At 52.0% G+C, this 13,127-nt stretch overlaps 1 protein-coding gene across 1 annotated transcript; it reads right to left on the reverse strand.

The window, feature by feature from the left end:
- Positions 1-9,237: 9,237 nt before the first annotated feature.
- DIRAS3 (DIRAS family GTPase 3) lies at positions 9,238-10,414 on the reverse strand. The gene is made up of 2 exons (XM_036388314.2): positions 10,286-10,414; positions 9,238-10,132 (listed from the first exon to the last, which is right to left on the reverse strand). Exon 2 carries the CDS (start codon positions 10,045-10,047, stop codon positions 9,451-9,453), a length of 597 nt encoding a protein of 198 aa, XP_036244207.1. The 5' UTR covers positions 10,048-10,132; positions 10,286-10,414; the 3' UTR covers positions 9,238-9,450.
- Between the last annotated feature and the right edge of the window lie 2,713 nt (positions 10,415-13,127).

Consider the following 13,127-nt stretch of genomic DNA (forward strand, 5'->3'; position numbering starts at 1 on the left):
CGTGGCCCCGCCCCGCCCCGATCGGGGCGGGGCGGGGCCACGCGGGGATGGGCGGGACCAGGAGAATGGTGGGCGTGGCCACGCTGTTCTCCCAGTGATTCTGGCGAGACGGAAGGTTAGGGAATTTTGGGAGCCAGGGTGGGGCAGATGTGGTATTTGCAAAGGCTTGTCTGCTGCCCGGACGAGCCCGGCGTGCCCGTGCTTGTGGGGCTTTGATCCTGGGATCACCTGGGAATTCATTTGTCTCCAGAGGCAGGGGAGGGTGTGGGTTGAAATTTGAATACGGGCTCCTGCCTGCGAGCTGCAGGAGGGAGAAGGGCTGGAAAATGAGGGTGGGGAAGGCCGGATTGTCCAGGGAAAATGTGGCTGCCCCATCCCTGGAAGTGTGCAAGGACAGGTTGGACAGGGCTTGGAGCAGCCCGGGATAGTGGAAGGTATCCCTGCCATGGAATGGGCTGAGCTTTAAGGTCCCTCACAGTCTAGGATTCTACAAAATTCCAGGAAAACTGGGAGAGATACTGTGCTCATCCCCATCCCCGCCCAGAGTGTGTCCCCACGGAGCATCCCTGCCCTTAGAGAGCACCAGGAAAACCTCTCACTCTCTCCTCACCTTTTTCCATGGTTTTGCCCGCTGTTGCTGTCCCTGGCACTGCCAGTCCGCCCCGGCTCCAGCCTGTCTCCAGAGCAGCTTTTATGGGAGAGGAGATGGGATCACCAGCCTGCCCGGCTCCTCTCGATTGCCATCTCAGCTGGGAGCGCAGGGATGCACAGGAGGACCTTGTCCTGCATTAATCCCCAATGGAAAAAACAAACAAACAAACAAAACCCTCAGGAAGACTGTAAGAAGGGAAGGAATTCCTCGTTCGATTCCTAGTTAAAAACACAGGAATCCGGTTTTCCCGAGTGTGGCCACTAGCCAGGGGAGCGTTGCCCTCTCGTGGGCTAAAGCAGCAGCTTCCCACCATTCCGCCCTAAACGAGAGCTTAATTAGCCAGCGTTAATGAGCTATCTGTGGGCTCAGTGCAGCACTCCCCGGCGAGCAGCCCCTGACCCGAGCAGGAGCTCCTCGGGCTTCCCTGGAGCTTGTCAGGGATTCCCAGGAGCTTTGCTGGGGCTCCTGTCCCACTCTGGCCAGTTTGCCCCGGGGCACACACGGGGAGGGCACCCTGGCCATGAACTGGGCACACGCTGCTTGCACTGGGGCTTGCATTGTGCATACTGGGAGCACTGGGACATGCAGTGGACACGCTGGGAGGGCACACTGGTTTGAACTTTGTATTTCCTCTATTAAACATTTATTTTCCTTTCCACCAGGGGCGGGATAAAGGCTCAGCTAGAGGGGATCTCTTGTTTTTCCATCCTTTTGCTCCCTCCCAGACACTCAGCCAGTGGATGTCTCACCTTTGTCTGAAGGCAGGACTGAGCTCTTGGGATCCTGGTGATTCAAGCACAGGTTTCCCTTTCTCCTACAAGCACAAATATTTATGTAAATGTTTATTATTGTCATTAGTGTGTGGTAGTAGCCTAGATCAGAGCACTCACTCTTAGATATTGGGAAGGAATTGTTCCCTATGAGGCCCTGGCACAGGATTCCCAGAGCAGCTGTTGCTACTCCTGGATCCCTGGAATATCCAAGGCTGGGCTGAGGCTGGGAGCACCTGGGACCGTGGGAGGTGTCCCTGCCATGGCAGGGGTGGCACTGGATGGGCTTTGAGATCCTTCCCAACAAGGCAGTTGGGAGGTGAGATACTGGGAGGGACCTGGAGCAGTATCCAGGGTGGAATGCTGTCCCCACCAGCATTTATCTCTGTGAACTCTCGTTATTTCCTGCACAAAGAGGTTCAGAGTTCAGCCAAGGGCTGCCTGCAGTGCTCAGCCTGGGAGGGTTTGCAGCAGCTCTGCTCTCAGGGTGCACTTTGGCCAGAGAAAGCAAAGCCAGATTTCTTCTGCCTGTTTGACAGAGCTGCTCCTTCCCACCTTGTATCCCCTTCCAGGGAGGTGGGGGATTCAATGAATGAACTCAGGGGGCTTTCCCAGATGGATCATGAAAATCTGATGCTGGAGAAAATGAGCCACACTGTTCCTGGCAGCAAAGATCCTGGCAGGAGCAGGCAGAGCAGAAAAATCTTAATTCTTGGATGAAATCATCAAGATTATACCATGTTCCCCCTCAAAACCCCCTTAAAATCAGTGATTTTTCCCCAGGATCTGTACAGAACAGGAATTTTGACTCGGTTTTCCCAAGATCTTTGCAGAACGGGAATTTTGACTTGGTGGCTTCACTGAGCTTGTATTTAACCAGAAATGCAGAGGAAAATGATCCTGAAATTAGCTGGGAGCAGGCAGGGGCTCGCTCCTGGTTAGAGGCTGGTGCGGGGTGGGGGTCGCTGTCCTGCCTTTCAGGAAGGGGGTGCTCCCACGACTCTGGGATTATCCTTGGGCACGCAGTCCGGAGTGGCAGGGACAGGAAGGGACCTGGCTAACAAAGCAGGCAGCTGTGCACAGCCAGCAGCCAAGGAAGGCTTTCCTGGAGCAATTGAATTCCGCGTGGGAGCAGCGGAGGCGCAGGAGACGGCGCGGTGTGATCGCCAGGGCAGCCATCCCTCACGGCTGCTCTCTGCAGGGCCACAGCCTGTGCCCGTGAGCCTGGCCAGGAGCAGCTCCTGCTCTCCCATCTCCATCCCTGCCACATCAACAGCTGCCATTCCCTCCCTCCCTCCAGAGTCATTGAGAAGGAGCAGGAGCCCAGGCTCCCCTGGCTTTTCCCACCCTCGTCCCAAAGAACCAGCCCCCAGGAGTATGGTGAGAACCCTCCCAATGCTTATTTTCCCTTACTATTTGTCATGTATTCCTTCCACAAAGGAATCCCTTAAATCCCCATCCCTGGGCTGCTGGACCCAGCCTTCCCTGGAAAAGGCTGTCCAAAAGGAGCACGTGGGATAAACTGTCCCTTTTTGGGTGTCACACTGGACACCCCCAGGAAGAGCCTTGCTAAGGCTGTTTGGAGCAATCATTAATGCAACAGAAATTACTAAACAACAAATGTCCTTGTGTTCCACATAGCAAACACCAGCCACCCTCCAGCATCCTCTTTCTTGGATGTAAAGACTTATTTTTCCACTAAAAATTAATGAAATGAATCAATGTCTGGAATTACGCCTGTGGGAATGAGTAATTTCTTACATTTCATACAAATATTTCCCATTTTTCAGCCCTATTCTGGCTCATCTTTCCAGATAATCACAAAACCAGCCACTCTCCCCTAGTTGCAGCTTGGCCAGCTGGTAAAGCATCTGACAGCAGAAATAGCTAAAACAATCTGAGCATGAACATTCTCTTATTTATTAATTTTCTTCCCTATTTTTGGGCTTCTTGTTGTTGAAATCAGGACTGCCCAGGGACAGACCTGTGTGCTGCAGCTCAGGTGTGCTCTTCCTCGGGGGCACAAGGAGTACATCCCATTGTTCCCTCACCTCCACATCAATCCCAGCAGGTCCATATGGACCCGTACAGGGCTGAACGTGGGTGCAGGCTGGGATCTGCTCCATCCCTGCTCGAGGGATGCTCCAAGCAGTCAGGAGGATGTGGGCAGCAGGATGTGGGCAGCCAGCTCTGGCAGAAGAAGCCTTTTCCTCACTCCCAATCCAGATGAGACCTTGGTCTTGATCCAAGGACTCCATGTGATGGATGGGTTTTTCCCTCCAAGGAGGGATTTTCACTGCCTGGGTGTGAGCTGCTCATCCTTCACCCACGGGCAGCCTGAGGCAGATAATGGGATGCAGGGGTTGGAGGAAAACATGTAGGAACAAAGGAGAACCATAACGTAGGAGAGAAGAGTTCTCATATCTCCATCCTTAGGTATTTTTAGTCTGAAAGGCACGAATGCATCACTGAGCTATGAAAGGAAAGCTCCCTGCTGCTCTCCATGTCAGAGGCTTCGGAGCAGTGCTCTGCCTGCTTTGGAGGAGCTGCCTGTGGGCACCTATATCCAGGTGGAGGAAAACCACGTCCCTTTAGCTGGAGGAGACATCACTGGCAGGGACACCTTCCCCTATCCCAGGCTGCTCCAAGCCCTGTCCAGCTGGGCCTTGGACACTGCCAGGGATTCAGAGACAGCCACAGCTGCTCTGGGCACCCTGTGCCAGGGTCTTACCACCCTCAGAAGGAAGAATTTCCTTCCCGATATCCAATCTCAACCTGCTCTTCTTCAGTTTAAGTCCAATCCCCGTTGTGAAAAGCCCCTCTCACAGCAGAGCAGCTGCATTTGCCCTCTGCTCAAGGCTTGGAGCAAGTTCAACGCAGGCTGCCAAGAAGAGATGGGCTCTGCTGGGACCCCACGCCCCCGTTCCCACCCAGATAGGAGCTGAGGGCAATGGGAGGAGTAGTTGGGATGGTTGGGTTGAAAGACTCTGGATCTGTGCTAATCCAGGAAAACACCATCATTCCTTTCCCTCTAATGTTCAGACCTGCTGGAAGTGTGACGAGGACAAAGAGCAGCAGATGGGACAGAGGCAGCCGCCCAAGCCAGACGCTGTTCCAGTGCCCAGCTGTGCCAGGGAGGTTCAGCTCCACCACCACGGGACTGTGAACAAACCCAGCTGAGCCACGGCAATTCTGGGCTCCCCTCCTTCCTCTGCTCCTCCATCCTTTTTGCATTGTTAAATCTACTCCCATCTAACAGGATTTTATGTCATCGTTTTTCCCCAAAGTGGGAAAGAGGAAACAATTAGAGGTGGCAGGTTTAGCCTGGCATGCAGCAACACCATTAAGTGGGAGGCTGTCGTTGGTCTGGAGCCTCTTGAGCATTTTCATTAGCTCTCCAAAGCTTTTGATGTCCCTTATTTACGGCACAGACACTGCAGAGGAGGCAGGCGATGATTAAGACAAGCTTTTACTCTTCTGGAGTGCGCCGGGTACCTCGTGGCTACGGACCCTACATATAAAGCAATATTGCTTATTATTCCGAGCTGTTTGTTCCATTAATCATGAGCCTGCTTTGCTCTGGGAAGAGGAATTGGAATACAGCAATATTCTGTCTGCTTGTTTTTAAAATACATGTGTGGGTGGACACTCCAGCTACTGCTCACATTTTTCCCTCTCAAGAAGAGCTGTTCGTGATTCTCCTCCCCAGTGTTTTCTCCTGACACTGATTTTGTTCGTCGAACTCGGGAAGGGAACTGCCTCAGGCCTGTCAACGCGTGTTGTATGGAAATAAGGAGTACTGACTGAGAAATGCTTGAAATTCAGCATCCCAGAGGGGAAAAGGATTTCTTCATGGAAAGGGTGGACATTGGAATGGGCTGCCCAGGGAGGTGGTGGAGTCCCCATCCAAGGAAGGGGACACTCAGTGCCCTGGGCTGGGTGACAAGAGAGGGATTGGGCACAGACTGGACATCATGGTCTTGGAGGGCTTTTCCAATCTCAATGATTCCATGATTCTGTGGTTCAGGTCAAAGTCACTCACTGCCCTCACAGTCCCAGCCTTCACCAGGAGCAGCACCAGGCAACAGCAGGTCTGGGGATTCCTTCAGGATATCCCAGAGGGAATTTTCAGAGTGTTCAACTCATGATCCCGAGAAGACACTATGGAGGCATTAAAAGCAACTCAACAAGCTGTGCCTTGTCTCACCACATCTGACCTCATGAGGAGCCTTCCAGAAAACCAGAGAGTTCTAGGGTAGAACAAAATGAAGAAGGGAATAAAACAACCAACTTGAGCGTTATTAGTGAGTTCCCATCCAGCCCTCCAGGCACAGACATGTGTCAGGGCATGTCTCCAAGCTGAAAGGTTTACAGGATACATAAACAGCTCCATAAAACAAATGTTGTCACCAGCTCCTGGAAAAGCACTGCTGGAAACAGCAGGTGATGCCAGAGCAGCTCCATCAGACAGCAGAGCCGCTTCTTCATTGCTGACACATGGCTTCACCTAAATGTCCTTCATCAAACAATCAACTGGAAAACTACAGGTCTGTTGCTTTTCTAACCTGCACTTACTCAATCCTTCCAATCCAATTTATACCCTCACTCCAAAACACAGCATCCACTCCAATGAAATGAATTTCCCTTCCTATAAGAACGATAGATTGCACACACACAAGCCAGGTTAGTTCAGTTCATATGGAAACAGCCAATTACGTAATTTATTTATTAATACAGTTTTAATTTGCAGTACAATTGAGCTGCACACCCAAGACATAGATTATTTACAAAGCATGAAAGGTAGACACAGGGCAAGGTGTCCCTTGTTCCCCAGCTGGTTTGGGTTTCTAAACTGGGACACCCCCAGGAGCACCCCAGCATCTCCACTGCCACACAGTCTTGGTCTCATGGCAACCAAGGGAAGCTTCAAATCATGGAGTTGTTTGGGTTGGAAAAGTCCCCTAAGATGATCCAGCTGAATCATTCCCCCAGCACTGCCAAGGCCACCCCTGCCCCATGTCCCCAGGTGCCACATCCACAGGGATTCTAAACCCCTCCAGGGATGGAGACTCCTGGGCAGCTGTGGCAGGACTGGAGAACCCTTTCCAGGAGGAATATTCCCAATATCCACCCTGAGCTGCCCTGGCCCAGTCTGAGGCCGTTCTCTCTGCTCCTGTCCCTGTTCCCTGGAGCAGAGCCCGACCCCCCCGGCTGTGCCCTCCTGGCAGGAGCTGTGCAGAGCCACAAGGGCCCCTGAGCCTCCTTTGCTCCAGGCTGAGCCCCTGCCCAGCTCCCTCAGGGATTCTGCAGCCCCTGCCCAGCTCCTCAGGGATTCTGCAGCCCGTGCCCAGCTCCCTCAGGGATTCTGCAGCCCCTGCCCAGCTCCCTCAGGGATTCTGCAGCCCCTGCCCAGCTCCCTCAGGGATTCTGCAGCCCCTGCCCAGCTCCCTCAGGGATTCTCCCGGGTGCAGGAATGCCTGAGCCCATTTTGTTCCAATGGATTGTTGCTCTGACAGATCCCAGCCCTTGGAGACCTCCACACCCCGCACAGGGAACACACAGCAGTGCTAATGACACATTCCAGAACATCCTGGCTGTGTGAGTAATTGCAGATCCTTTGCACAGGCATCTCCATGAAGGCAGTGGGAGTTGTAGAGACATTATTAGGTCTCCTGACATTTTAAAAAGGCTTAGACAGAAAACTTCTTTGAGGGGTTTCAAAGGCTGCAATGGAACTGAAATAGTTTTTGTAATAACAACCAAACAACCCACGAGGAGCTTTGTGTAACTGCTTGGACATGAGAGAACAGAAAGAGAAAATCCATGCACAAAGCCAGAGAGGAGAAAGGAAGAGTTATGTCCAAGCAAAGCCATCAGGGCTGCTCCCACAGACCCCTGGCCACCCCAGGAGAGGTCACACACAGGGGACGACACCAACCAGCACCACAGGTCCATCACTGGGGGCCTGGGGGTCCCTTCTCCAATCAGGAAAATCAGGAGCAGAGCTTTTGGGCTGACTTTGGCAAGTGAGCATCACCTTTGGGACAGCTCCAAACCCTCCTGCAGAAGATGGGTTTCTGAAATCATAAGTCATATGTTTTTCTGCCGAATCAAAAGGTGTGAGGGCTCCAGATGAAAGTGGGGCAATCTTCCCTGGCATACATGGAGCCATCTGACCCCATGAGTGCTGTAGGGACAGCCTAAGGAGACTGGAAAAGCTGCTCAGGGACAGCACGGGGGACAAGGAAGCATCAGCTGCCAAGAGTTGTTAAAATCTCATATATTCACATGGATACAAATGTCATGGGTTTGTGTATTAGCCTGCAGCATGAACAAAGATGTCTGGGAGAAAAGGCCATTCTATAGCACCTTCCATTGCAACCCAGACTCATTTGGGTTGGGAGGGACCTCAAAGCCCATCCCATTCCACCCCTGCCATGGCAGGGACAACTCCTACTACCCCAGGGTGCTCCAAGCCCTGTCCAACCTGGCCTTGGACACTGCCAGGGATCCAGGGGCAGCCCCAGCTTCAGTGGGAATTCCTGTGCCAGGACCTCCCCACCCTCACAGGGAGGAATTCATTCCCAATATCCCATTGATTCCTGCCCTCCCAGGCAGGGGAAGCCATTCCCCCTTATCCTGGCTCTCCAGGCCCCCATGTTTCTCACAGGCTCCCCTCAGGTCATTCTCGACACAAATACTTTCACAGTAAGAGCCTGACAGCCTCCAGCACCTCCTGTTCCATATCGTGTTCACCTTCAGCACTGAAATCACTTGACTAGGAAAGTGCTATAAAAAGTAGCAATTCCTCTCCTCCCGTGTCTCATGTGTCAAGACCGCGTTGCTGTGTAAAAATCAAACCTACGGTGTAACATTGAGGTCTCACAGTCGTCTGCTTGGGCTGAAACACACCCAAAATAGGAGACAGAATCATGGAATTATTTAGCTTTGAAAAGCCCTCTAAGACCATGGAGTTCAACTGCTCCCCAGCACTGACCCACATCCCCCAGTGCCACATCCACACAGCTTTTAAATCCCTCCAGCCCCTTCATTCACATGAAGCGTCTGCCAAAAGTTCTCATCAGAGAGGGATTTGCTCCCAGGCGTAGCTGCTCCTTCCCCAAGCAGTGTTGTCTGAACTGACTCATCCCAGGTCTCAACTAAACCCTGGGTAACATGGATGGAGGGGGGAAAATATCTGACAGAATTCCAGGAAGGCTGGGAAAAGGAGCTTCAGACAGCAAAACCAGGGTGATGGCTGGGCAAGGAGAAGACAACCAACTGCTGCAGCAATGGGCACTCAGAACCTCCCAGGTACCTTCACCAGGAGGCAGCTCCTGCTCAAGGACACCAAGGATCACTCCTGGACTGGGGGTGAGAGCACGCGGAATCTCCTGCCTCGGTGAACAGAGGAAGTTTGGGATGAAAAAGCAAAGCAGGAATGGAAGCCTGATTTTATACAGCTGTAATCACTCCCAGAACTACACACGTCTTGAGAATTGCACAGCACACAGGAAAACTTCACTTCTGCCATGCTGCCACTGTAGCTTGGGTGGGCAAGCCAGTCTGTCAATCAAAAATTTAGGCATGCAGAGCCACACACATGTTCGTTTTTAGAGCAAATGCCTCGCTTTGTTAGAGATTTGCTCTGGTCAATAGATTCCTGAAAACAATTTAACTCTACACATTATAGATTATTTCCTCTGAGTTAACAGGCTGGAGATATTTAAAAACTGGCATGAATAGAGAGGTTTGTTCTGAGAGACGTTTTTCCCCTCTGGAAAACTTCTTACATTAAAAACTTCTAGTCATAGGTAATTGCTAACATGGAACATTTATTGGTTTAAAAAAATAAACATGCAGAAGCCATCCTCCTTAAAAACAACACATACAATTACCCAGCGGGGATTTTAGAGGAAAGCAGCAACCCTGCAAGGCGTGGATTCCTCCAAAATCCCCAGCAGAAATGTATTTTCTGTGGGAGTCCACGCTCCAGCTGTGCCGTGCAGCAAGTCCAGCCAAAGGCAATCACATTACAGAGCATTTGCCTTGCAGTTTATCTTTCTTTTTCTGCTGTTTGGATTTCTTTCCATCCACCTGGAGACTGATAGTTCTCCTCTGCTCCAGATTCAAGAGCTCCTGGAAGAGCTCCTGCACGTTGTAGTTCATTTTGGCTGACGTCTCCATGAAGGCACACTTCCACTTGCTGGCCAGCGCCTGCCCCTCGCTGGCATCCAGCTCCCTCTGCGTGTCATCACTTTTGTTCCCCACCAACATTATCGGGATTTTCTGGATGTCGCCTTTGATCTGACAGATCTCATCGAAGATGGGGTGAAGATCCTCCATGGATTGCCTGCTGGTGACGGAGTACACCAAGATGAAGGCATGCCCTTTGGATATGGAGAGCCGCTGCATGGCAGGGAACTGATGGCTGCCCGTGGTGTCCGTGATCTGCAGGGTGCAGATGCTCTTGTCACAGCTGATCACCTGCCGGTACGTATCCTCGATGGTGGGGATGTAGGTTTCCCTGAAAGTGCCCCTCACAAAGCGCAGGACCAGGGAGCTTTTGCCGACCCCCGCTGCTCCGAACACCACCACCCTGTAATCATTGCTCTGCTCAGGCATGTTCGCTGCGCCGAGACGTGAGGGGAGGTTTTCACACAAAAAGCCCGAGTTCCACCAAGTTTACACACCCCTATGCAGAGGTGGGCTGCGGAGAGGGAGGGGGAAAGGGTGCGTTATTGAAATCAGCAATTAATAAATCACTCCCATCCTTTTGCCGTGAAATAAACCACTGTTCCTCCCTACCCCAGCCATGCAGCCCATGCACGTTTAACGCTACGAGACGAGAATAAGAATTCACCTGCAGCCATCAGCTCCACCGAGCAGCGAAACGGGGCTGAAAGCGCCTGGCAGCCGCGGGGAAGAGGTATTCCGGCTCCAGGGAAGCCGTGCTCAGCCCCGGGAAAGCCGCGCTCAGCCCCCGGGAAGGCGTGTTCCCGCCCCCGGGAAGCGGCACCACCCTCGCCCGGAGCGCCGCCGCCGCCGCGGCAGGGGAGGGGAGGCTCCGTGCCTTCGTAAATCCAGCCTTGCACTCAACCGCCCCGTGAAAATAAATAAATAAATGATCAGCACGACCGCCTGAATTAAAGCCGCTGCAGCCGAGCTCTGCTGCTCCATCCCTCACTCCGCTGCTCCATCCCTCACTCCGCTGCTCCATCCCTCACTCCGCGCACAAAGTCGAGTCTCGCCCTCCCTCAGCCCCCCGCACCGCAGACCCCCAGGAACTGCCGGGCTCTGCCGTCTTTCATCCACCCTGCGCATCTCCCAGCTTAAATTTAGGGCTGATTTAATTTAAAAACTTCAAAGCCGGGTCAGGTTTTCGCCCCCACTGGCATTAAGCGGGGCAGGGATGCCCTGAGCAGCTTCTCAGCCCTCCCCGGGTAAACCACCGAGCCCCAGGGCTATGGCCAGCAAGGTCCACTCAGGACCTTCTCCGTGTAATCCCTTCCAACTCGGGATATTCTGTGATTCCACTGTTGGGTTTGTCTCCCTCACACCGCAGGATGAAATAAGAGTAGTTGTGTGTCACAATCACAAGCCGTGTTTCTCCTCGTTTATTAGGAATTTCCCCCAACGCAGTCTCTCCAAACGCCCTCATGCGGGGACACCGGAGCTCGCACCACCCGGTGCCTGACAGGGGCAGGCGGCCGTGTATCCGCACTGTTCCACCTCCGGCACGGCCGGGGAGGAGAGCTACCCCCGGCTCTTCTCGGCCGCCTCCCCGGGCTCAGCTCTCCCCTCACGGTCCCTTCCCGCCTGTGAGTTCCCCGGCTCGGCTCTGCCCTCACGGTCCCTTCCCGCCCCGGTCCCGGCTCTGCCCTCACGGCCCCTTCCCGCCCGCGCGTTCCCGCCGAGGCACCGCCCGCCCTCACGCCCCAAAATGGCCGTCGGCCTCTGAGGGGATCGGTCCGAAATTAATGCATTTTATGAAATGTTTCTGTTTGTGGGTCACCTACGTTGCAAGATGTGGGATATGTAAAATTTCCTTAAGACAGGATGTTTTTTTGGTGCTTGATCTTTGCATACTTGCAAGCCTAATCGACAAAAAGTGAGATTGAATCTGTGAAACAGCAGCCAACAAGCTCTAAGTGATGCCCGTGTATTAAAAAAAATAACTGAATTGTTGGTAGAGTTGTTAAGGTTAGTGCTGGTCACGTTTCTCTGCTCTCAGACCTGGGGGAGTTGAACAAAGCTTGGGAAGAAGGATGAACCATTGATAGTGGGCACAGGGAATGCAGGATTTATGGACCACAAGGACATCTGGCAGAACTCCCAAGATGAGGAAGAAATTCATAAAAACAACTCAGTAACTGTGCTGAAATCAGCACTTGTAGAGGAAAACTTCCCAGTCGTTCCCCAAGCTCATTCTTCTCAAACCATTTGTGGTTTTCCGGGTTATCGTTTCTTATTTCCCTGATCCTTGTCGCATTCCTAACGCTGTGGTATTCTCTTATTATAAATCCACTTCTATCAGCCTTGTCATGCTTCTATCCCAGAACAACAAAAAGTAGATCTATTTCATAATGCTGTGGAGTTTTTTTGTCTAACGCAAAAGAAAACCCCAGAGGAGTTTCAATCTTGTCATGAGGCTGAATCACCTGGGATAGAACTTGGACCAAATCCATCTCCATGCAAGGGGAACTAAACCTGAGACCTTAAAAAAGAAATGGCCTCTCTAAAACCAGGTGCCCATTTGTACTGAGATGCTTTGAAAGGTCCCGTCTGAATTAATTATGATAATAATGAAAATAGGAGAATAAAGCAGGACTGTGAAAGTCCACTATCAACATTAGTGGGGGTCAGGGATCACCCTTCACCTTCCTTTTGCTGTAAAAAATTCCTGTTCATCTGCCATCTGCTTTTACGGTTCCTGTCTCTCCAGGCAGGGTGATTTGCCTGTGGCAAGGCTCAACCTGCAGGTCATTCACTTTGCCTCAATCCCATCCTTATTGGGGATTTTCAGAGCAGATTTACAAACCGTCATTTCTGGTGTTTATGGGGTATTTCTAAACCTTCATTTCTGGTGTTTATGAGGTATTTATTAGCCACAATGAAATGCTGGCTAGAAATGAGTAGCTAATTTGCTCTCTGTGCGAGCCACTTTTGCTCAGTTATCCCATTTTCCAAGCTTTCCAATGGTTCTTTCTAAGAGGTGTTTTATTTAAACCTCCAGATCTAAAGCCTGAAGCTGGGATTGATTTCCTATAATAGGCTGTGACAAGGGAAGAACTCTAAGAGCTCTTGCACAGTGTGGTGTCAGGTGCTAAGTGGGAAGCAGACCCGTGACACGTCCATGTGCCCACCACAGATCAAAACCTTCTAGAAATAAATCTGTTGCTGCTCATTGCTTATTTTACCCCAAAAAGCGCTCTGACGCTGTCCTGTTGTCAAGAGCAGGTGACTGTCATTATAACCAGAGCTGGAGCTCCATCTCCTGCCGTTCTGTCCCCAGCAGTGCACCCCATCCTTCACTGCCATCCTAACAAAATCCCAGAAACGGCTTTGGGCTGCAGGGTTTGGAGTGGAACAGGGGACGCCTTTCAGTGTCCCACAACACTGGAATTGTTTGGGGCTGCTGGAAGTGGGTTTAAACCCCAGCAGCTGCCTCTGCTCAGGGCTGACAGGCTCAGGTGACTTTTCCC

The sequence above is a fragment of the Molothrus ater genome, chromosome 9, assembly GCF_012460135.2.
Source record: "Molothrus ater isolate BHLD 08-10-18 breed brown headed cowbird chromosome 9, BPBGC_Mater_1.1, whole genome shotgun sequence".
Taxonomy (NCBI): Eukaryota; Metazoa; Chordata; class Aves; order Passeriformes; family Icteridae; genus Molothrus; species Molothrus ater.

What these genes read in the sequence shown, in the direction of transcription:
- DIRAS3 (XM_036388314.2), bottom strand. Translation starts at nt 10,047, where the DNA reads ATGCCTGAGCAGAGCAATGATTACAGGGTGGTGGTGTTCGGAGCAGCG.